The 25,048-nt window shown below is 37.9% G+C and overlaps 1 protein-coding gene across 4 annotated transcripts in view; it reads left to right on the top strand.

The window, feature by feature from the left end:
* MSH3 (mutS homolog 3) overlaps positions 1–11,054 on the top strand; it is a 187,935-nt gene extending 176,881 nt beyond the window's left edge. For 2 of the 4 annotated variants that reach the window (XM_008711037.2, XM_008711036.2), the window contains exons 22-24: positions 474–603; positions 6,755–6,923; positions 9,928–11,054. In XM_008711037.2, the coding sequence (XP_008709259.2) occupies positions 474–603; positions 6,755–6,923; positions 9,928–10,036 (408 nt within the window). In that variant the 3' untranslated portion in view covers positions 10,037–11,054. Of the gene's footprint in view, positions 1–473; positions 604–6,754; positions 6,924–9,927 lie in introns of those variants that run through there. The other 2 variants (XM_040622135.1, XM_040622133.1) reach the window with 2 other exon arrangements.
* Positions 11,055–25,048: the final 13,994 nt, after the last annotated feature.

The following is a 25,048-nucleotide window of genomic DNA, read 5'->3' as shown; positions in this document are numbered from 1 at the left end:
AATGTTTTTGTTCTTAAGAGATAGAATTTTAGGTATTTAGGGATGAAGTGTCATGTCTGCAGTTTTCAAATGATTCAGGAAAAAAAGAACGTGTGTGTTATGGCAAAATTGTAACAGTTGTCTAGGTAAAGAATATACAAATGTTCATTGTACTTTTCTTACAATGTTTATGAAGGTTTGAACTTTCTCAAAACAAAAGTTGGAGAAAAGTTTAAAGAAAATTTTAAAATAAAATAACGGGGACGCGTGAGTGGCTCAGTTGGTTAAGCATCTCCCTTCAGCTCAGGTCATGACCCCAGGGTCCTGGAATTGAGTTCTGGATCCGGCTCCTTGCTCAGGGGGGAGCCTGCTTCTCCCTCTGCCAGCTCCTTCCCCGGCTTGTGCTCTCTCTCTCTCTGACAAATAAATAAATAAATCCTTTAAAATAAATAAAATAAAAATATAATAATGTTTGTCATGTCTTACTGCTTTAGGTGAAATCCTTAACCCTGTTTGTCACCCATTATCCACCAGTTTGTGAATTAGAAAAAAGTTACTTACAACAGGTGGGAAATTATCACATGGGATTCTTGGTGAATGAGGATGAAAGCAAAGAGGATCCAGGTATGAAATACACACATGCAGTAAGTACAACTAGACTGTTGTTGGTTTTCATGTTTGATAACTCAAAATTCATGAATACGTGAACTTATTGCTTATTAAAAATAAAAGCTGTGAATGTTGATTATAAATGACATTTGTCCAAATTCATTTTCTCTAAGCTCAGGGTCAAGTGGAATTTACATTTCTCTTTGCCATCTCTGAGTGCTTCTCTGGTCTTTCTTACCTCATTTTTCTACAAGAAGAAGATGGGGTCAGGGGGGATATATAGATTTTACTCTTAGATTCATCTCAGGAAGGATGCCCTAAGAGTCAAGTATATTGGTCATCTTTCAAAATGTCTGATATATTTCCCTAAATATCATCCCCAGTATCCTATACTGGGCATACGTTTTATCTTAACTTGACAAGGAAACTGAACATTGGGTCAAGTGGTTTCCCATGTGGGCCACCTGGGTGGGGGCTGAACTGAACCTAGAATCTTGGACTGTGCTTTCAGGTTCTTTCCTACTGCTAGAACTGGTATGTGGGATCTACACTATTTTTCCTAGCCTTTCCACCCCGTACCATAGCCACAGAAATGAGACGTTTCATAAAAAAGAACATCATTAGCCAATAGAAATAAATTCAAGTGCTGTAAGTAATATAGTCAATTTTAGTATAATTTTATTTTCCTGTTCAGTAGTAATTTTTTTAAGCTCCCAGCCTGTGGGCCAGTGATGGTTTACACAGTTGGTGTGCTACAATGGAAAATCCATTACCCAAGACACTCCAGAGTCCAAATTTTATTTTGGAAAAGTAATAAAGATGGACCTGAAAAAGAAATCAGGCAGCTGGCCCAAATGAAACAAAGCACTGGACCTGAGATAAATGTAATGTTAGGCAATCCTTTCCTTTCACCACCATGTAGTCTTGAAAAACACATCATAAATTCTCCCATGGAAGCAGTTTCATGTCCATTAATCTGCGTCCAAAGTGACAGGAGGAGCTTATAAGCTAAAACCCAGTGGGATAAACAAGAGTTCACCAGCAGGGGAAGGGTCACTGATAAGCGTTTATGTGAACTGACTGCTAACTGACTGCTAACTGACTGCTAACTGAACGCTAAAAGCGTTCTGGCATTTTATCTTACTGATTGAAATTTATATTCATGAACATAATTTTAAACATTAAATGATGCTAAAAGGCTCACGCTAGCAGGCAGTAGACCCTTGCTTCTGTCCCTTCCCTCCATGTCCCTTCCCCATCCGGTCCCAAGGCAGCTGGTTTCAGCTCTTCCATTGCTTTCTTCCATATCTCTAATGAATATGCTTATAAGCCCATCTCTCAGCTCAGCGTCTTGACACATTACTGCTTGGCTTCTCACTGTGCTGGATGGGAGTCTTCAGCCTTTCCTGCTCTGATCTCCAGTGTACTCATTCCAGGTTCCTTCTGCCTCATTCCTCTTCATAGTTTTCACTGTTATTGCCAGTAAGTGTTGCTTAATCATGAGCCAGGTATGAGGACAAGTGCATTTTCTTTCTTTGGCAACCTTTTTGTTTTCTGTGTTTTTGAAGGCAATAATTGCCTGGTTTTCATTCCATTCTTTTATTTGAGTCTATATCTGACTTTCCCTGTACCCTCCAGTAGCTTTGTGAAACACCTCTCTAGACTTTTTTCCACGTGATCCAACTGCTGGTTCCACTTCTCCTTGCTGGAATCATTCCTCTGGAGCCCTTTGTCCTGCTCATCTGAACTGGTTGCTCCCTAGGCCTGCTGCACAGCTGTTGTCCTGAGACCGGCCTTTACCATCATCCTGGGATTCTCTCATCCCGCCTTCTGTGCATTTGATTGCAGGTAACAGGACACTGGAATTCACAGGGGCTCCAACAGTAAGAATAGAAATAATCTCACATTACAGGAGCCTCAGAGGAAGAGTGGGCTTCAGCTACTCTTCTTTGCACTTCTCCAGGCTTTGTCTTCCTGCCCTGCTGGCTTCATCATCAGGCTAGTGACAGGGTGGCTGCAGTTCTTTCATGCGTCAAACCCAGAATTGACAGTGTCCAAAGGAAAAAAGGGGACCAGTGTTCCCTGTGACTCTTCTTAGGAGCCAGGGAGCTTTTCTTAGATGCTCACTAGCATGTCATCATTGTCCCCTCTCCTTTTCAGAATTGAATCCCGTGCTCACTCTTAAACCATTTGCTAGAAGTGACAATGACAGGGGTGACTTTGATCAGCCTAGCTTCATCAGGATCAACTTTTGGAGCTTGGTATGAAGACATTACCCCCTCAGTTAAATGGTCAGTGAGTTAATTCCATATGAAATCAGGGTTTTCTTAGGGTTGGAGGAGATTTTGAATAGGCTACTAATAATATCAACTAAAGGAGGTAAAAGTTTTGAGATTTTTGCAGGAATGAAAATGTCTCCAATATACCTTCATACTTGATTTATAATTTCACTAGGGCTAGAATTTTAGGTTGAAAATAATAATCACTCAGAATTTGAAGCATTGGTGCATTGTCTTCTTACTTCCAGTGCTGTTCCAGCTACATCTGTGTTTCATCCATTACTTTTAACCTAACTCCTCTGCTGTCTTGAGTTAGAGGCCGCTGTGTAGGTCATCAGTCAAGCGCCTCAAAGACCTTTTGGGTGGCTTTTAAGATACTCTGTTATTTCCCATGGCGAGGTAGATAAAGCGGACTAGCAGTAAGAAACGTGTACTTTATTCCAGTCTATAAAATCTTGGACAAGTTACCTAACCTCATCCACCTCTAAAATGTTATGAATCAGTCCCAACAGTGACTTCAGAGACTATTTGATCAGCACATATTTCTTCAATAACTGCCTACAGAAGTTTGGCTTTCAAACAGATTTTGCTAGGTTCCCCTGTAACAAGCAGAAACATGAATTATTACTTTCTCTGACTCTAAGCAGCGTCATATAAATTTTTCAGTAGTATCCATCTAGGAAATGGTTATAAGTTATAAGTAAAGTCCTCACCAAGAACTTTTATTTACCATCTTCTGTCCTGTCTGGCTTTGTCTGCCGCCACATTTCCATCACACACGCTCACACTCTTTACCCTTCTCCCCTCTGAGAGAGGCAAAGGACAGTCCTGATGTAGAACATAACTCTAAAAACTCCCTAAAGAGAGGGGGTGCCTGGGTGGCTCAGTCAGTTGAACATCCGACTCTTGGTTTCGGCCCAGGTCATGATCTCATTGGATGGTGGGATCAAGTCCCATGTCGGGCTCTGCGCTCAGCGGTGAGTCTGCTTGAGATTCTCTCTCCCTTTGCCCCTCCCCCTGCTCATGAGTTCTCTCTCTCAAATACATAAATAAATCTTAAAAAAACAAACAAACCCTAATGTGATTACAGAAGAATGGTCACATTATTTACCTTGTTGGTGTGACAACTACCATAATTCGTACTACATGGAGACCAGGATATGATGACAAATTGAGCAACTGTTTTACTAAGGTATGTTAAGTTATTCAGAGCAGTATAATATTTTATATTATATATCTATAAAATATATCTATATTTTATAGCTATGTATATGTATACATACTCTATGTTATATATATAAAGAAAAAAAAAAGCCATCAGCAAAGCAAATTTTAACTAAGAGGGTTTTGTAGCATTAGTGGGCTTCCAGAAAAGGATAGAAGGATGGATGGATGGATGATGAATGGACAGACAGATGAATGAATTTTTTTTTTTTTTTGGAAAGACCAGCATGGAGGCTAGATTATAAAGGAGAGGAGAGGCTGGAGGTAGGTACATCAGTTAGAACTAAGCCAGTTGAAGTGATAAAGACTGTTTTTTATCTTGAGGATGAGAAGAGTTTGCCCTTTTGATTGCCTGCTGCTGTTTGCTTCACTTTTGGTCATGTGAGCATCAGAGAGTAACAAAAAATTACCTGGGTTAGCAGGCGCTGTTTTCTCCTTGCTTCTTTCCTAGTCTCTTTCCACCCACCTCCTCACCTGTTCTTTATGTTCCTGGAGTTTTATTTGGAGGCAAAAGGTATTCTTAGTGCTTTGTAATGTGAGTTTTAGGCTGTATTCCTGAGAGTGCCAGCATTCTCTCCACCTCCCACTTCCAGCACCCAGCCTTAGAAAGGTGTTATTTGTTGCTGAATTCTTAGGGGAGGTTAAAGAAAATTCCATTACCCTTTTTCTCAGTTATGCTTTTTAGTTTTGAGCTGATAAAAGAATAAAGCACATACATTTATCAAATGACATAATGTATGAGAAAAAGCTCTTGATAAACTTATAGTAAGTTTATTGGGATCTCAGAAATTATTAAAAATCTGGTTCATTTTTGGGTATTTTTGCAATGCGGTGTAATGAGATTGAATTTCATAATAAAAGCTGCATAATCCTGAGGTGCTTTAGATTTATCAAAGATTAAACAGTATGCAGCTTTGTCTTTCTGTTATAGTACTTCATTGTATCCCAATTCTTTGGAAGTTTTTAATTGATATGTATGTATTTGTATGATAGCCAGGAAGCAGAGTCTGAGATTTTTGTGCCAGGTGTTGACTGGGCGTGCTCCTATGATCAACACCTGAGGGCAGGACTGGGTACGATGGGGCTGTTTTGTGGTTGTAAGGCTTCAGGCAACCCTACAGAGAGCTCTAGGATGGGATTGGTCTTTCAGAATTACTTCAGCTTGGGGTGAGGGAGCCTGGCCTTTATACCCTTTATTAGCTAGCTATTGTTGCCCAGCAGATTACCCCCGAACATAGCTTAAAACAACAAACACTTATCATCTTATCATTTCTCTGGGTCAGGAATACAGGGGCAGCTTAGATGACCACTTTTACCTCACGGTTTCTCCCAAGGCTACAGTCAAGGTTGGATAGGTCAGTTGTCACCTCACGGTTTCACGGGGAGAATTTACTACCCAGACCTCTTACATGGGTGCTGGCAAGCTTTAGAATGTCTACTTCCAAGTTCACTCATATGGCTGTTGGCCAGAGACATTAGTTTCTTTCCATGTGGCCTTCTTCATAAGGCAGCCCACAATATGGCAGCTGGCTTCCCTCAGAGCAAATAAGCAAGAAAATGAAAGTGCCCAGGACAGAAGCCACAGTATTTTGTAATCTAATCTCAGAAGTGACAAGAAAACATTTTTGCCGTATTTTATTTGTTAGAAGCAAGTTACTAGGTCCTGCACACACTCAGGGCATGAATATCAGGAGGCAGGGGTCTTTGGTGGCCATCTTAGAAGCTGCCTACCAACTCTCAGAGCAACCAGTCACGGTGCAGGCTGCCCAAGACAGGACATGACCTCAGATGAAGCAGGTCTCTTCTTAAGTTGAGGTGACTCCCAAAGAGGGGATACAGCTGAGGATTGTGGGCTGACAACCTTCTGACAGCTGAGGCAGTAAACCCTTTAGTCCTAATTGGGAGCTGGGGGGAACTGAACAGCATCCACTTGAATATATCGAACTCTTAGTTAATCCAGTACATTTAATAAACTAGAATTTCTCAATATCTTTATTTAAACTGTGCAACATGTTATATTTCCTTATGCATTTTTTTGCTGTTGTTTTGTCTTTAGCATTCTTAGAAACATCTCTTATGTGTGTTACTTTACAGAGTGTATTACATACTAGACTGTTCAGTGAGCACATTCACTGAAATAACACTTTTTTGGTCTGTTTTTACAGGAAAAATTGTATTATACTGTGTATCAGAATCATTCCCTCATAATAGCAGTTCAGTTGAAATTTTTTTAGTAAGCAGCATAAAACAAATCTTTACCTTACACCAAGTCATTGTTAAAAACTCTCGTAGGGCGGGGCATGTGACTGGCTCAGTCTGCAGAGTTGATCTCGGGGTTGTAAGTTTGAACCCCTCATTGGGCGTAGAGATTACTTAAAAACAAAATCTTAAAACAAACAAACAAACAAACAAACAAAAAAGACCCTTTTAGATGAGCTACAAGGTCCTAAATGCAAGAAAATTTTCAAAACAGTATTTCCCCTTTTCCTAGATATGTACTATTGATAAATGGAACTAAGAGGTGATTAGGAACAATGTGTTTCTTTTTCAGATTGTAAATTTTAATTGAATGAAGTTGTAAGAACTTACATGTCTTATGTAATCTTCTTTGAGCTTGCAGGCATGGTTTTCTTTATCTCCTCTTTTTTTTTTTTATTTTGTAGGTGAAGAACAAGTCCCTGATTTTGTCACTTTTCTTTATCAAATAACCAGAGGAATTGCAGCAAGGAGTTATGGACTAAATGTGGCTAAACTAGCAGATGTTCCTGGAGAAATTTTAACGAAAGCAGCTAGCAAGTCAAAAGAGTTAGAAGGATTAGTAAATATGAAGAGGTCAGAATGATTGTGTTGCCTCTTTTGGTTTATAATGAAACCTTCCAAGTTGTCCAAGGAAGAGGAGTGTCACGTAAATGAATGTCAGATTTACCTTTAAGCATTTTTTCAAATATTCTGAAACATTTAATTAAAATAAAATGAAAACAGATCTTTGAAAAGCTCATGTGAATTTAGTCCGCCTTCTCTACTCAGATCTTTATCTGTTAAGTTGCTAAATTGGTTTTTCAGTCATTTTTCTAAAGAACTAAGTTAACTCCTTCCTGTGTGCCAACACATTAGTTGCTTAAAGCATTCAGTTATACAACTAATTACTGAAAGAAACCATGACATTTAAAACCTTTAGAGTACTTCCTTTGTTCGTATATTGCATTCAGAAGATAAGAATTCTGTCAGGACATGAATGAAAATAATAGTATTATATAACGATGTAATTGTAGTCGGCATCCCCCTGTCACTTCTTTTGTGGATTGTGACAAATTTTTCATTCTGAACTACCTGCGGGGCACCTGGGTAGATCAGTTGGTTGGGCGCACGACTCTTGATCTCACCTCAGGTTTTGATATCAGGGTCATGAATTCAATCCCCATGTTGGGCTCCAACTGGGCGTGGAGTCTACTTTAAAAAAGGGGGGGGGGCGCCTGGGTAGCGCAGTCGTTAAGCGTCTGCCTTCGGCTCAGGGCATGATCCCGGCGTTCCGGGATCGAGTCCCACATCGGGCTCCTCCGCTGGGAGCCTGCTTCTTCCTCTCCCACTCCCCCTGCTTGTGTTCCCTCTCTCGCTGGCTGTCTCTCTGTCACATAAATAAATAAAATCTTAAAAAAAAAAAGAAAGGAACAGCTTTATTGGGGCACCAGTGTGGCACAGTCAGTTAAGCGTCCAACTCTTGGTTTCGACTCAGGTCATGATCTCAGGGTTGTGAGACTGAGGCCCCTGTTGGGCTCCGTGCTCAGTGAAGAATCTGCTTAAAGACTCATCTCACTCTCCCACTCCCCCCTCCCCCATCTTGCTCACTCTTTCTCTCTGAAATGAATAAATAAATCTTTAAACTGCCTTCTCTCTGTCACTTAGAATGCTTACATGAATGCATTCTTTTACCCTTGATATACAGCCAGCATGCAGTCAGTATATTAACTGATCTTAATATCTATCTGAGGTATACTTTGGAAGAAAGATATTCCTAGAAAAATATATTAGAAAATAATAAGTTACAGCCTTTTTCCCCCCAAATACAAGATTATATGATAAAAGGACATAAGCTCTTCATCCATCTCCTGCCCCACTCCTGTGCTACCTAGAAAGTCTGATATGCCTGGGGCAAGACATTACTGCCCTGGTTGATAACCATGTGACCACGAGGGAACAGATGGTTGGTCAAATAGAAAATCTTGGCTGGTCACCATACTACAAGAAAAATTCGTAGTCCTGGAAATCATTACCAAATTTAAATATTGAAATAGCAATACCTAATATTAATTAAACAATTACCAACTTGTATACTGAAGTACGGTTGTGTAACCAACTTCTCCATTTCTTTCCTCTTGTGGTTCTGCCTTGCCACTCTATACTTAGCAGTGGTAAATGGTGGTTGACCAAGTCCAAAGTGCTGGAATACTGCAAATGGCATGACATGTAGCTTCCTCAGTTGGCATTCTCTTTTGGATCATTTCCACCATGCCAAATTAGGAAAGTAATTATTTATTATGAGAGTTCAAAGAGAAGCCCTTAGTTCTCCACAAAGTCCAAAGACAAACTTAAATCCTCTTTTGTTATCTTATTATTATTTTTCTTCTTCCCTAGAGAAACTAGAATAAAACTTTACTACAAACAGATATATATATATATGCGAGACGGCAGTAAAATAAGGGAGTTTATACTACTGCTGCTACATAGCTTATATAATAGAAGAGCAATAACATTCACAGGTTGTAATATTTTAACTCTTCCAACTACCGTGAGGCATTTTGAAATCTATAACCTTGACAAGACAGAGAATTGTCAAAAGAGGTTGCAATGGGGTAGAATCTGATCATTTATTAGGACACTATATTCATTATTTTTACCCTTTTACTGAAAGTGCTCATCACATCAGTCCCATTGGCAAGATCAAAGAAACCAAAGGGAATCCTGTACCTTTATGGGGGTTTGTGATAACAGCTAGTATTTATTGAATGCTTACTGTACAAGTCTACACAGTCATTTGCAGCAGCCCAGGCAGACAGGTGCCAGTTACTGTTCTCACCACTTTACATGTACTAATTCAGTCCTTATGACAACCTTGTGAGATACCGGTACTGGCGTTATCCCCATATCATAGTTTGGGAAAATGAGGCCACGCAAGGGCAGGAAATCGACCAGGATGTCAGGGTCCAGTAACTAGTCAGTGGTGAAGCAGTTAGTGGAACTCACTCTGGCTCCAGACCCTCAACATTTAATTGGTTGGTCTTCCACAGAAAAAATATGTCTAGGTTATGTTGCATTCTGCTCTTTAATTAGCTAGCTTTACTTTATTCAATCAGTTTTACTTTTCCTCCTGTGAGCACATATAGCCTCTGGCCCGAGTTAGAAGGAGAGCGAACTGGCTTCTCCCCTCCTTGAAGATAGTGGCAGTCAGCACCTTCAGTCCTTGATTCCAACAGCATCACCAGAAGGCTGACGCTGACATAGCTTGTAACTACAGAGCCCTGCCTGGTATTCTAATGTCATAGACCTTTTTTTTTTTTTTTTAAAGATTTATTTATTTGAGAAAGAGAGAAAGAGCATGCAAGCAGGAGGGGCAGAGGGAGAGAGAATCTCATGCAGACTCTGCCCCTAGCACGGAGCCCAAGATGGGACTCGATCTTACAACCCTGAGATCATGACCCAAGTCGAAACCAAGAGTCAGATGCTTAACCAACTGCACAACCCAGGCGCCCCTGTCATAGACCTTTTATAGCTTTCAGTGAAATGTATTGTACCCCAACAATTTCATTTGTAAAATAAATGGTATTTTCTTTCTCTCCAGGAAAAGGCTAAAGTGTTTTGCAAAGTTATGGATGATAAATGATGCAAAAGACCTACAGAAATGGAGAGACGAGTTTGAAATGGAAGAAATTCCAGGCTTCTCTTCTTGATTAAAACGAAGACATTTTTGGACAAAACATGGAGATTAAAAATACCATCTGTACAAAACAACTCTCCAGTAACAGCCTATCTTTGCGTGATGTGAGCATAAAATCAGAACTATGGTATATTCCCATTGGAAACAGACCTTTTGTGTAGAAGGTCTGTTCCAGGTTCTGTCATCCTGACTTACAAAAGTATAAACAGTTTTGAATATTAAGACTTCTGCGACATAGTTAGAAAACTTCATGAATAATAAGATTCATATAAAATCTGACCTCCTAAATGAAGCCTGACATAAACTTTTAGAGAGTGATAGAAAAATTTAATTCATATTTTTATTTCTTCCAGTTCAGATTAATTTGCAACTGGGTGAGATGTCTAGCAGAAATACACCTTTTCATTTGAACTAAAGAAATTTTATAATGCCACCAGTTTATTCACTGTGAGCATAAGAATTTTTGATGAGAAATGGAAAAAGATTATCATGCTTTTAGAAAGTGAGCACAGAAAGAATAAGATCATATGAAATTTGAAAAAGTTAAATGCTCTCACAGTTTTAAATAATTTAAAGATTATTGATGAAATTATTTGTCATTCATTCAGGTAATAAACATTTCATGAGTACTTGCTAAAAATAATGATTTTTTTCCTTGTTGAATTTTGGGTTTTTCAACTGTCTGGCAGTTGCTACTTTTTAGGTTTAATTATGGAACCAAGATTGCTGCTCCTACCAGATACACAGAACTGAGCTCATTTATTTTGGACATTTCTGTTAATCAGTATAGAAAACGTATGACCTCCCCAGTATTGAAGTATGTAGCTTTGTTGATAGTTAACCGCACTCCCTCCCTACGTGGTTAGGATGACATGTATTCATCTGCGTCCCTGAGGTTTTAGCAGCACTTACAACCTGACTTCTCATCACCGTGTGGTTTTGTTTGTAGATCTGTGATCTTGCAAAAAGGCTCTCCATCCTATTTCGCACCGATTTGTTATTCCTGATCATTAAATGTCTTCCCCACATTTGACGGACAGATTTCTAACTCCTTCTTTAGTTTGTTTCCTCCAGTGGTCCTAAGAGTGACCCCTGGACACAGGAGTCAGTGTAATCTCCCCAGGCGGAAGGGTGGTTGGTTGCTGTATTTTCGAATCACTCACGCGGTAGCCCCTTGATTCCTAGCCTTTTTGAAGTTAAGAGTATACCACCTGATTGATCCCACAGTCCCTTCAGAAGTACTAACACAGTGAAATCCTCAAGAATGTCTCACAGTAGAGTTTACTTTTGGGATTTACTATCAAAATTTTAAAAAGAACGATACTTCTTAAATAGTGTTTTAATACTCTGTATGATTATAAATGTTTTATATTCTTTCTAACAAGATTTTGGAGGTAGTGCCGTAACCTTACTGGCAGGCCAGCAAGAAAAGGAGATGAATCCAGGAATGTCATGCCCCTGCCTGAGGGAGCTGCAGGGACCAGCAATCAGTGGTAATGTCCAAGTGGACATTTCGAGCCATCTCTGGCTTGGGCAGGCCAGCGTCAGCATGTAAACAGGTATGAGCTCCCGAAGCAGTGTGTCCAAGCAGTGGCAATACACAGTGTCTGGCAAGTGACAATGTGGATTATATTACAAGGTCGATTCTTTAACATGAGGCGGGATATCAGCCAGCCATTCAGTGTGCAAGAGGTCAGGCCTGGTGAGGAGAAGGCCAGCACTGCTGAACTGCATTTCCAAGTGAGGCCCCTCCCTGGCCAGGTAGCTGAGACATTGAAGGGCAAGTTGGGGCAGAGTCCCAGTTAGGAAGATAGCACAAAGGCCATGAAGATTGGCAGGAAAAATGCAATTGATTGGGTACATACTGCAGATAACCAAACTGAGGCGTGCAGTTCTAATGTCTTCCAGATACTAATTTCATTTCCTCTCGATAGAAATGCAGAAGTAGAATTGCTGGATCACATGGTAGTTCTGTCTTTAATTTTTTGAGGAACCTCCACACTGTTTTGCATAATGGCTGTACTCTGCATCCTCACCAATGCTTGTTATTGCTTGTCTTTTTGATAATAACCATTCTAGCAGGTGTGAAGTGATATCTTACTGTGGTTTTGATTTGCATTTCCCTGATGATTACAGTCAGTTTTAGAACATTATCATTACTTTAAAAAAGAAACCTGTGCTCATTAGCAGTCTGTCTTCATTCCTCCCCCAAATCTGTAGTCCTGGACAGCCATTAATCTGCTTTGTGTCTCTATAGATTTTCCTATTCTGGACCTTTCACCTGAATGGAGTCATTACACTATATGGTCTTTTGTGTCTGGCTTCTATCATTTAGTGTTTTGTTTTCAGGCTTCATTCATGTGGTAGCAGGTAAGGGGGCTTCATTCTTTTTTGTTATTACAAACTGCTCTGCTTCAGGTACTTCGTTTTATTTGTCAGTTCATCAGCTGAGGCGCATTTGAGTTGTTTCCGTTTTTTGGCTTTTATGAGTAATTCTGTTGTGAATGTTTTATGTGGCAAGCTGCGGGGTTGCTTTTTTAAAGCTCCCCCAAATAATTCAAATGTGCAGTCAGGTTTGTGAGCCATTGTTCTCCATGATGACAAATGGCAAAACTATTTCTCATTGGATTGACAATTATTTGCTCTATCTCTCCTCTGCTTTATCTGTCACTTAGGAGAAAATGTGCCATACTATAGACCACCCCCAATACTTATTTATCGAAAGCGAAAAGAAAACCCAAACCCTTTCAGAGTAGAAACTCAAGGAAAAGACTCTTTTCATAATCAAGATACCATTTCATTAGGGAGTCAAGATCCATACAAAAGTATACTACATCTTAAAATTTTAAAAAATTTATTCTGACATTTTATTCAAGTTTGAGCCTGTTGTCATGGTTGGGGTGGTAATGGGGCTGGTGAAACAGTGCCCACTGAACGAATTCCAAAGTAAAGGCCAGATTGAAATGCAGTATGGTACACAAATTAATGTTGACCTTTACTAAGTTCCAAAATCAATATTAATTACCGCTGGGCTATGTAATTATAAAAGTGCTATTTGATGCTCTCTACCAAGGATATGGGTAGAGAGAGAAAGAAACTTGAATTAATGCCATCTGTGATTTCTAACTTTATAATTAAGGTCAATTCTCTTTGGAGCATTTTATAGTTAGCATATATGATTATTGTTAGGTTCATTATGCCCTGAGAAGTATTACCATGAGGGGAATATCCTTTCTGGTTTGGTTGGGACAGTCTTGGTCTACACCTGTTTTCCTGGCATAGTTACTGGAAGTCTCTTTCAGTCCCAAATGTCCCGTTTTAGATAATACATTATATAGTTGCCCCAGTTATAGATCCTACTTCATGGGTAAACTTTACCTACTTGATAGATTTTAAATATCATCTTAAAAAATCCATTTTTTTCTTACTCATTGTATGAACTGATTTTTATTTGTTTTTTCTGTTTGTAGTAAATGCTTTGTATTGTGGCATTTAGAAAATAGGACTCTCTGATAATTGGCATGTTAGAGTTTTGTTCTGTAATCTATTTTAGAAAGAGAGAGAGAGAAGAGAGGGGAAGAGGGGCAGAGGGAGAGAGAGAGATGGCAAGCCGACTCCCTGTGCGTAGCCCGAGGCAAGCCTCCATCTTACAACCCTGAGATCAAGAGTCAGACACTTAACCAACTGATCCACCGAGGCACCCCCCTAGTCTACTTTTGAGACTACATTCCTGAAGATTACTTGTCATCTGCCTTGTTTCTATGAAATCGTGGTGAAGAATGTGCACCTACATGACTTTGTGTAAGACACACATCAGGGCTGTCTTCTTGCAGAAATAATTATTGAGCTTGGAAGGAAGACTCTTTTCTTGGGTTTTTTTAACCTTTGCTCAAATACTCCCTTCATTGCCTTTGACTATATCCTCTTTTTTTTCTTTTCTTTTTTTTTTTTTTGGACATTCAGAACAGTTTATTTCTACATCAGAAATATTGCATGCCATTTTACTTCTTTTTTATTAAGCCCCACTTCCCTGAATCCCCCTCACTGGATTGGGTGTGCCCTTCCCTTTATCAGAATCACCTAAGGAGTTTTTCAAATGCATATTTCTAGGCACCACTCTCACTGCACTGAATCTTAATCTTTAAGGTTAGGACATGGAAACGTCAGTCAGTGTTAATTTCTGTCCTCATCTCTTCTCCATTTTTCTCTCCCCTTTTCCTTTCTCACCTCTCCCACCATGTTAGTAATCTTGTCTCCAAAACCATTTGCTAAAAATCATATTCCTTAGATCTTCACCCCTTTATAAGATTCTATTTGATTCGGTAGGGCTGGCTTGGGGCCCAGGGAACTTTATTATTTTTAAAATAGACTTTATTTTTTAAAGCAGTTTTAGGCTCACAGCAACACTGAGCAGAAGTACAGAGATCCTCTGTACTCTCTGCTCCTCCCCCAAGCACTACGTCTTCCGTTGTCAACACCCCTTGCCAGAGTGCTGTGTTTGTTACAATTGATGGCCCTACATTGGCACTTCATTTTCGCTTAAAGCATACAGTGTATATCTTGGGGTTCATTCTTGGTGTTGTACACTCTGTGGGTTTGGACAAATGCATAATGACATGTATCTAGCATTGTAGTATCATACAAAAGTCTGCCCAAAAAGTCCTCTGTAGTCCTCCTATTTAACCCTTCCTCTCCTCTGACCACAGGCAACCACTGATCTTTTTACTGTCTCCATAGTTTTGCCTTCCCCGGAATGTTACACAATTGAGATCATACAGCCTTTACAGATCGGCTTCTCTCACTTAGTAATATGTATTTAAGTTTCTTCCATGTTTTTCACAGCTTGACAGCTCATTTCTTTTTAGTACCAAATAATATTTCATTGTCTGGGTGTGCCACAGTTTACCCATTCACCTGCTGAAGGACATTGTAATTGTTTCCAAATTTTGGCAATGATGAATAAAGCTACTATAAATATCCACACGCATGTTTTTGTGTGGACATAGTTTTCAGTTCATTTGGGTAAATACCAAAATGCAATTGCTGGATCATATGGTAAGAGTATATTCAGTGTAGACTGCCAAACTGTTTTCCAAAGTGGTTGTGCCATTTTGCATTGCTCCCAGCACGGAACGAGAGTTCCTTTTACTCCGCATCCTTGCCAGCATTTGGTGTTGTCAGTATTTTGGATTTTGGCCATTCTAATGGGCATTTAGTAGAATCTCTTTGTTTAGTTCGCAATTTTCCTGCTNNNNGACAGGATGCTGCATGTCTTTTCAAATGCTGATTTGCCACGTGTATATCTTTGGTGGGGTGTCTGTTCAGGCCCTCTGCTCATTTTTTAATTGGGTTGTTCATTTTCTTCTAAGAGTTCTTGCATATTTTGGATAACAGCCCTTTTATCAGATGTGTCTTTTGCAAATATTCTCTCCCAGTCTGTGGCTTGTCTTCTCATTCTCTTGATTGTGTCTTGCAGAGCAGAAGTTTTTAATTTTAATGAAGTCTAGCTTATCAGCTATTTCCCTCATGAATGCTGCCTTTGGTGTTACATCTAAAAAGTCGTTGGCATACCAAGATCATCTCGATTTTCTCTTCTGGGAGATGTATTGCTTTGCATTTGACATTTAGGGTTATGATCATCTGAGTTAAGTTTTGTGAAGGGTGTAAGGTCTATATCTAGATTCATTTTTTAAAATAGACTTTAGTTTTAGAGCACAGTTTTTGTTTCACAGCAAAATTAAGCAGAAAGTACAGAGAGAAAACTTTATTTTAAAGAATAAAGAGTGTCAAGAAGCATGGCCATAATGCCTCAAATTCTTCTTCATCAGAAGAAGCCACTTTTGCAAATTACTTTAACTTCTCCAAACTCTTTGGGTTTCTTTTTAACAGAGTACAAGGCAAAAGCGTACATTTAAAGTTGCGTTTTTGTGTTATGAGGTTTAAAGGAGTGTCTAGAAAGAGCATGCATGATTCCTTAAACTGTTCGTAAGCTTTCTGCTATAGTGGTATTCTAATGGTAGTCTGTCATTCAAATACTGATAATGTTTCGTGATATTCTAAGTAATCAAACCAATGTATAGAATAATCAGGAATGGGGTCAGTGAGAGTGTTCCCAAGCACCATCTCTGTTTTATGACCTCAAACACTACAGTTTTCCAGCAATCAGTGGCTTTGCTATCAGTACACAAGCTAGATTCTAAAACGTTCTTTCACTGTAGGTACAAAAACAGAATGGCCTTAGTCAGAAATTAACCCAAGAATTGACTCACACCTTGTAAGCAACAGGTAAACAGGTCCCAGTGTAAATTAATGCTGGTCGGCAGTGGTGTAACTTATACTTGAAGTATTACTGCTCCCAGAACAATCACTCCTATGTCAAGTAGAAACCTTGGAGGAAGGTTTGAATTAAAAAGTTTTTGAGTTAGTGTTCTCTTACAGTAACAAAAAGCAATTCTTTATTTATGAGGAGGAGCAAGCTGAAAATATTAACTTTTCTACAGAGGTAAGTACCAGACGCTGCAAGGCATCTGGTTTAAATATAAAAATACATTTATTAGTGGCAGGTGAGTATAGGTGGCCAATTTCAAGGCACCTAAATATATTCAGGTAGTTAAGTTACTAGCCCCAAAACCGAAGAAATAAAATGTTACATAAATGCCCAACCAGAGTTAAGATCTTTTGAAATTAGAATGATTCCTTCAGAATAACAATTTATCATAAACTTAATGATCTGTGCATAAACGAATAATTGCAAACTTAGTTAATAGTGGTAGACTCTTCTTTTAAGTTGCAAGAACAGAAAGACACCTAAGGAAACGTGGAAAGTGAGGAAAACAGAGCAGCTTAACTGGAGCTAATAGAAGATGATAAGTTGGAATAATTTTCAGAATACAGCATATACAGTTCTGTTTCTTGTATTTGTTACTTCATCAGCAATAGGCTTCTGTTTCTTCCTACTTGACAGCTGTTCAGTCATTTCAGTGAATCAGCTTTTCTCTGTCTTTGTTTCTGCTACTTCTGACATATTTTCTGCTCTGCTTTATCTCTTTTCTCTGGCCTCTGATTTCCCGTCACTTATACTTATTGCCTTTTCTCCAGAAATGTCCATTTCTGTCCCTACTCCCAGTTTCTTACTTACTTTGTTCTTCAGCCATCCTAGGAAGGCAGACCTGATTGGCTCAGTGTGTCGTGATTAGTCCTTTCAGGTAGTTTCAGCTTGGGCCACCTCACGGGCAAGCTGACTAGCCTGAAAAGCAGCAACCCTTAGATCAAGCAGCCACTCTGTTCAGTCAGTTCTGTCCAGAATGGCAGCTTCACTTTACTCAGAAGGAGCTACAAGCGTGCATGCAACTTTTAGCACCAGTACAGGTGATTGATCTGGTTTCCTGAAAATGCTGGATGTTTGCACAATATATAAATACACTGGGCCGCCTAGAAATAAAGAACTTTACTGGTTCATCCTCACTGGAGCCGTAGCCCCACATACCCATCTGAGTTAGTGAAGTACCTGAATTCCAGAACGTTCTGCCCAATCTATAGATTCAGTAACATCTTAAATTTGAAAGGGAAATTAACTAAAAGATAAAAATTTTTGATTGGTATAGAGAAATAGAAGTACTTTTTCATTTACCATACAATGAACTTGATGAAATCTTAGGGTTTCTATGAATTGTTAAAGTCTTTAAATGATGAATGCAGAGTTAGTGTTAAAATGTATATAAAGTAATATGGAAAACTTTTTACAATTTCTAGGGGAATGGAATAAAACTAGATACTACTGGGAATAAGTGTACTAATAAGGATAGATCCTTATACTCTTATTTAAGATTAAATCTTTTGAGTAGTTACAGAAAGAAATCCTGATGGGACAGAAATGGCAGAGTCTTTTCTTCTTAGTGAATAACAATTTTCTCAAATCACGCAACTGGGAAAATGTTACAGTGGTCCAGTACTTTTTGGTTTTTACCTGCGTTCTAAATTCCCTTGCTTTAATGTAGATGTGTGAGTTGATCTAGAAGACTTGGTATATACAGTTTATTCTTTGGCTCCATTACACAGATTGAGCAGGTTATCCTTGAGCTTTTGACTAAATATCTAGATGAAAGAGAATATATTCCTGTCACAGGGATGGCAGCACCTGGTGGTGTTCATATCCCCCTAAAGTGGAGGAGAAGTGAGAAGACCTCATCAGCTCTGCACTGTCACACTTAATGAAGCAAGATTGCTCTGCACATAGCTGTGGGAATTGATGGTTAAAATGCCCACTGAATGTGTCTATCCCTTCTTTCTCTGTTTCCCCTCATCCTCTTTTAGTGAATAATTCATAACCTCATGAGTGATGCTCTTTGCTCCTGCCTAGGTCATTACCCTTACATGCCAGCTGCCATTCCTCTACCTTTTCTTATTGTCTCAGATCTGTGATGGTTGCTTTCCTAAAATGCCTTTCCCTCTGGCTTCTCATTGAGTGAACTTGCTGAGCAACTTACAGCTTTTGGGTAGAAAGGGGTTCTTGGAATTCAGCCTCTGAATCTTGGTTGCCTTGGTGTGTGTGTGTGTGTGTGTGTGTGTGTGTGTGTGTGTGTATGTATGTATGTATGTATCACCGAGTATTGTTTTTACCAAGAGAAATATCCAAATGGGAACCAGAAGGACCATTTTTCATGACATCTAGTATTCATTATAGGAGGAGGAAAGAAAAATTGTTCACTGAGCTCAAGATTTCTACCTGAAATGATGATATGCAGAAATAGCACTAAGCAGCTTTTACTTTGGCTCCAAAGACAACCCTCTAATTATGACTTGCCTGATCATTCATTACAGTATGAATGATGGGTGCCTGAGTGGCTCAGTCGGTTAAGCATCTGCCTTTGGCTCATATCATGATCCCAGGGTCCTGGGATCAAGCCCTGCATCGGGCTCCTTGCTCAGTGGGAGCCTGCTTCTCCCTCTGCCTGCTGCTCCTCCTGCTTGTGCTCTCTCTCTCTCTGTCAAATAAATAAATGAAATCTTTATAAATAAAAAAATATGAATGAGACTGAATGCGATGTGCATACAAGTAAGGTTCCATGGATCAGTGCGAAGAGCACTGGACAATTAACAGACCACTTCTGGTGCTGGCCCTGCCATTTAGTATCTTTTAAAAAGTCATATAAAATATAAAAATCTCAACAACTTGCAAGAAAAGCCAACCTCAAGATGGCTCAAATGTTAGACTTACCAGACAGTGACTTTAAAGCAGCTAGCATAGCCAAACTCCAAGAAGTAAGAGACAGCACTCTTGAAATGAATGTAAAGGCAGAAATTCTCTGTAGAGAAATAGAAGCTATAAGAAAGAACCATGGGGGCAGTGGGGAATGGGAAGTTGTTTAATGGGTATAGAGTTTCAATTTTGCAAGATAAAGAGTTCTGAATATTGGTTGTGCAAATATGTCAATGTGTTTAACACTACTGAACTGTACTCTTACAAATTATTAAGATGGTAAATTTAACGTGTATTTTACCACAACTTTTTAAAAAAAGGAATAAATTGTTATGTACTTAGCTGGGAATATATACATAATATATTTCTAAGTAAAAATAAAGCATGTTTTAGAGTGGGGGAGAACCAAATGGATATGTACACTGAGAACTACACTTATCTTGGTGAGCACTGAGTAATATATAGAATTGTTGAATCACTATATTGTGCACCTGAAACTAATAGAACACTGAACGTTAACTACACTGGCGCGCGTGTGTGTATGTATATATATATGGTGTGTGTCTGTGTCTGTGTCTGTGTGTATGTATATAACACACATGTGTTTGCAGTCCAAGAAAGAGAGGAGAAAGAGATTGATGCAACTAAATATTAAAAGAAATAAAGGATGACTTGGCAAAAACACGATTCTAAAGATTCAAGAACTTCCATAAATTCCAAACAAGGTAAGCCAAAATAAAAAAAAACTACCCAGATGCATCATAGCCAAACTGCTTAAAATTAAAGAAAAACTTTGAAGAAGTCAGAGGAAAGTGGCACATTATGTATAAGACGCAAAATGACCAAAATATTGTGGATTTCTCATCAGAAATCAAGGGATAGAAATCAGTGGAACAACTTTTTTTGTTTTTAGAACATTTTTTAAATGCTGAAAAAAAAATGTTAACCCAGATTTCTATATTTTGAAAAAATATTATTCAATAATGAAGGCAAAATAAAGGTTTTTCAGATGAAGGGAAATGAAAAGAATTTGTTACAAATACACCTGCTGTAAAATAAATTTCAAAGGAAGTTCTTCAAGTCTAAGGGAAATGATCCAGGAGGGAAACTTGAAACTTCAGGAATAAAGAGCAACAGAAATAAGAAGTATATGGGTGAATATAATACTGTTCTACTCCTCTTGAGTTCCTTAAAATATGTATAATGGTTGCAAGAAAACAATATATTAAATGGTAGGATTTTTAGTATACATAGATGTAATACATATGATAACTACAACATTATGTGTAATGTAAAGGGGCCTATATGACAATCCTACATTTTATTGGAATAATTAAATATTAATAAGTGAATTATAAAACTAAAGTATGTTTTAATCCTTAGAGCAGTCATTATAAATATTATGCAAAGTATAGAGTTTAAATAGCCAAGAGATAAGTTAAAATAGAAAACTAAAATATATTCAAATAATTCTAAAGAAACCAGAAAAGGAAAAACAGAGAAAGGAAGAAAAAGGAGAAACTGCAAAGAAATAATAAAATTATAGGTCCAACCATGTCAACAATTACATTAAATGGAAATATTCTGGAAACACCAATTAAAAGACAGTTTGTCATTTTGTTTAAAAATAAAGACCCAATTATATACTATCTACAAGAAGTCCACTTTAAATAGTATAAGTAGCTAGAAAGGAGAAGGATGGAAAAAGATACACCACGCACAGACTAAAAGAATTCTGGAGTGGCCATATTAATCAGACAAAATAGACTTCAGAACAAAGAAAATTAACAAGTATAAGAAGTAAATATGTGATTTAATAACAAAATTGTCTGTTCACTCAGAAGACGTAACAATCCTGAACTGTATGCAGCCCAACAACAGAGCTTCAAAATACATAAAACAAAAACTGATAGAACTGAAAGGAGAAAATAGATAAATCCACAAATACAGATGTGAGCTTCAACATTCCTTCCAGGAATCAGTAAAACAAGTATTCCGAAATCAGTAAGAATATAGGAGGCCTGAATGATATCAGCAGCCAACTTGATCTAATTGATTTTTATAGAACATTCCACCCCAAAATAGCAGAATATACCTTCTGTTCTAGCGTACATGTAATATGGGCCATGATAGACATATCCTTGGTCATAAAAACCTTAACAAATCTAAAAGAATTGAAAGAATACAAAATATGTTCTCATTAAAATGGAATCATACTAGAAATCAGTAACAAAAATACCTGGAATTCCCCCAAATATATGGGTATTAAATAGCACACTTCTAAATAATCCATGGACCAAAGACAAAGTCCCAAGAGAGATTGGAAAATATTTTGAAGTGACTAAACTGCTGAAGCAGTACCTTTAGGGAGATTTGTAGCATTAAAGGCTTATATTAGAAAATAAATAGATCGATAATCTAAGCTTCCATTTTAAGAAACTAGAAAAAAAGTAAACAATACCCAGAGCAAGCAAAAGGAAGGAAACAATAGAGATAACTCATGAAACCGAAAGCCATTTCTATGAAAAGATCAATAAAACTGATAAACTAGCCAGACTGATCAAAGAAAAAAGACACAAAATGTCAATATTAGAAAGATATAATAGCAGTATAGAACACACAAACACTAAAAGGGTAGATAATATGGAAATAACTATGAACAAGTCTCTGTACATTAAGTTTGACATAGATTAAATGGACCACTTTCTTGAAAGACATAAATGACTAAAGCTCACATGAGAAGAAACAGATAATCTGAATCACCTATATCCTTTGAAGGTATTACACTTGTAGTTAAAAACCTTCCAACAAAGAAAATCCAGGCCCAGATTTAAGGAAAACATAATATCAATTCTACACAACCCCCACCAGAAAATCGAAGAGGAAGAGATATTTCCCAACTCATTTTGAAAGCCAGCACTACTCCAGTACCAAAACCAGACAAAGACATTTCAAAGACAAAACTAGTATCTTGAACATAGACAAAAAGATCCTAAACAAATTATTAGCAAACTGAATAAAAGCAAAATGCATCAAAGCCGAGTGGGATTTATCCCAGGAATGCATGGCTGGTACTACTTTTGAAAATCAATGTAATCTGCCATCTTAACAGACTATAAAAACAACATGGTCATACCAATCGATGCAGAGAATGCACTTGACAAAATTCAGCATCCATTCTTTACCAAAACAAAAAACCCTCCACAAACTAGGAATATAATAAAATTTCCTTAAATTAATAAAGGACAGCTATAAAAAACTGACTGATAACATCATTTTTAATGGTGAAGGACCAAAATGCTTTTTCCTAATTTGGAGAAGAAAAGAATGTCTGTTCTCAGCATTTCTATTTAACATCATACGTCCTGGCCAGTATTATAAGGCAAGAAATAGAGATAAGAGATGTACAAGATTACAAAGGAGAAAGCAAAACTTGCTCTATTCACAATCAATTTGCAAAGGAATCTACAAAAAAGCTGCTAGAACTAATTAGTGTGGTTACCATGGAGGATACACTGTTAACATTAAAATCAATCACACTACTATATATTAACAGTGAGCAATTGAAAGTCAAAAAATTAAGTACTGGTTTTGTAGTACTTCAAAATGAAATACTTGGGTTTCAATTTAACAAAATCTCTGAAGAATTTTTATGTTCAAAACTGGAAACACTAATTAAGGAAATGAAAGAAAACCTAAATAAATGAAGATATTCATGGATTAGAAGATTCAATATAATTAAGATGTCAATTTTTCCAAATTGATTTAGTTTTAGTGAATTCTAACCCAAGTCCCAGCAAGATTGTTTTAAAATTTATTTGAAAAGGCAAAATAACTTTGAAAAAGAAAAATCAAGTTGAAAAGCTCATCTTACTAGATTTTAAGACTTACTCTAGAGATACAGTAATCAAGACAGTGTGACATTAACAAAAAGTATAACCGCATAGATAATGGAATAGCATAAATTGCAAAAATAAATCCACACAAATATGGTTCATTGATTTTTGACAAAGGAGAATGGCAATTCTTTGGAGAAAAGATAGTCTTTTCAATAAATGATTCAATAAATTCAATAAATTGAACAATAAATGTTCAATAAATTGGACATCCATATGCAAAAGAATGAACCTGACCTCTACCTCACTTCTTGTATAAAAATAAACTTGGGGTGCCTGGGTAACTTGGTTAAGCAACTGACTCTTAATTTCAGCTCAGGTCATGATCTCAGGGTCATGAGATTGAGCCCTGCATCGGACTCCCTGCTGGGTGTGGAGCCTGCTTAGGATTCTCCCTCCCTTTCCCTCTGCCCTCCCCCCACCACCCCTGTTCACTCTTTCTCTAAAAAACCAGAAAATTAATTAAAATAAATAAAATTGCCAATAGACCTACATACAAAATGTAAAACTATAAAAAGAAAATATAGGAGAAAATCTTCATGACTTTGGATTAGGCAGTTTTTAGATATGGCACCAAATACAATCCATTTTAAAAATAAGTGAACCTTAAACAAAATTTAAAAAAAACCTTTTGACCCACAAAATACACTGTGAGAGAATGAAAGATGAGCTATACACTGGGAAAAAATATTTCCAAATCACATACTTAACAAAGGATTCAACCATGATACGAAACTCTCAAAATTTAATAATAAGGAAAAAACTCAATGCAAGAATGGGCAACATATTTGAATAGACATGTCACCAAAGAAGATAGATGAATGGCAAGTGAGCACATAAAATGTGCAACATTGTTAGTTATTAGAGAAATGCAGATTGCAGCCACCATGAGATACCACTGCACACCTGTTTGAATGTCTTAAAACACACACAAATAACTGATAATACCAAATGCTGGTGAGAATGTGGAGCAACTGGAATTCTTATACATTGCTGGTGGAAATGCAAAATGGTACAGTTGCTTTGGGGCATCTGAGTGCCACAGTTGATTAAGCATCCAACTCTTGATTTCAGCTCAGGTCATGATCTCAGGGTCATGAGATCAAGCCTGGAGTAGGGCTCCACACTGGGTGTAGAGCCTGCTTGGGATTCTCTCTCTCCCACCACCCCTCCCCCCGGTCTCATGTGTAAGCGTGTGTGCACTCACACTTGTACACACGCTCTCCCTCCCCCTCAAAAAAAATAATGGTACACCTGCTTTGGAAAACCATGTGGCAGTTTCTATTAAAGTTAATATACAGTTTCCATAAAATTTAGCACTCCTACTCTAAACTGTTTACCTTAGAGAGACCAAAGCTTATATTCACACAATAACTTGTACATTAATGTTTACAACAGCATTATTCATAACAGTCCATTACTGGAAACAAATAGCTTTCCGCTGGTGACTGGGTAAACTATGGTAGCTCCATACAGTGGAGTACTTTTCAGCAATGAAAAGGAACAAAGTGTTGATACATACAAGATGGATAAATATCTCATGTGTTGAGCTGAGTGAAGGAAGCCAGTTCCCAAAGATTACATACTATATGATTCCACTTACATGATGTCCTGGAAAAGGCAAACTGTAGGGAGAGAGAGCAGATTAACGATTGCCTGTGGTTGGGGTTGGAGTGGGGCAGGACATAACAAGGGAACTTTTGGGGATTCTGTATCTGATTGGGCTTGTGATGACACAAACCTGTGCTTATCTTGCAGCATGTAGAACCGTACATCAAAGAAAGTAAATCTGACCGTAAGTTTTAAAAAAACTTCTAAAAACAATGCAAATAATTTTAAAACCATTATCATGTATGTCAATTTATAAATTAATAGACTTAAAACAAAGGAAATTCTGATATATGATGCAACATGGATAAACCTTGGGGAC

Source organism: Ursus maritimus, unplaced genomic scaffold (genome assembly GCF_017311325.1).
Source record: "Ursus maritimus isolate PB19 unplaced genomic scaffold, ASM1731132v1 scaffold_5, whole genome shotgun sequence".
Classification (NCBI taxonomy): Eukaryota; Metazoa; Chordata; class Mammalia; order Carnivora; family Ursidae; genus Ursus; species Ursus maritimus.
The sequence above is the reverse complement of the archived record's forward strand: the minus strand, read 5'-3'. Positions and strand labels throughout refer to the sequence as shown.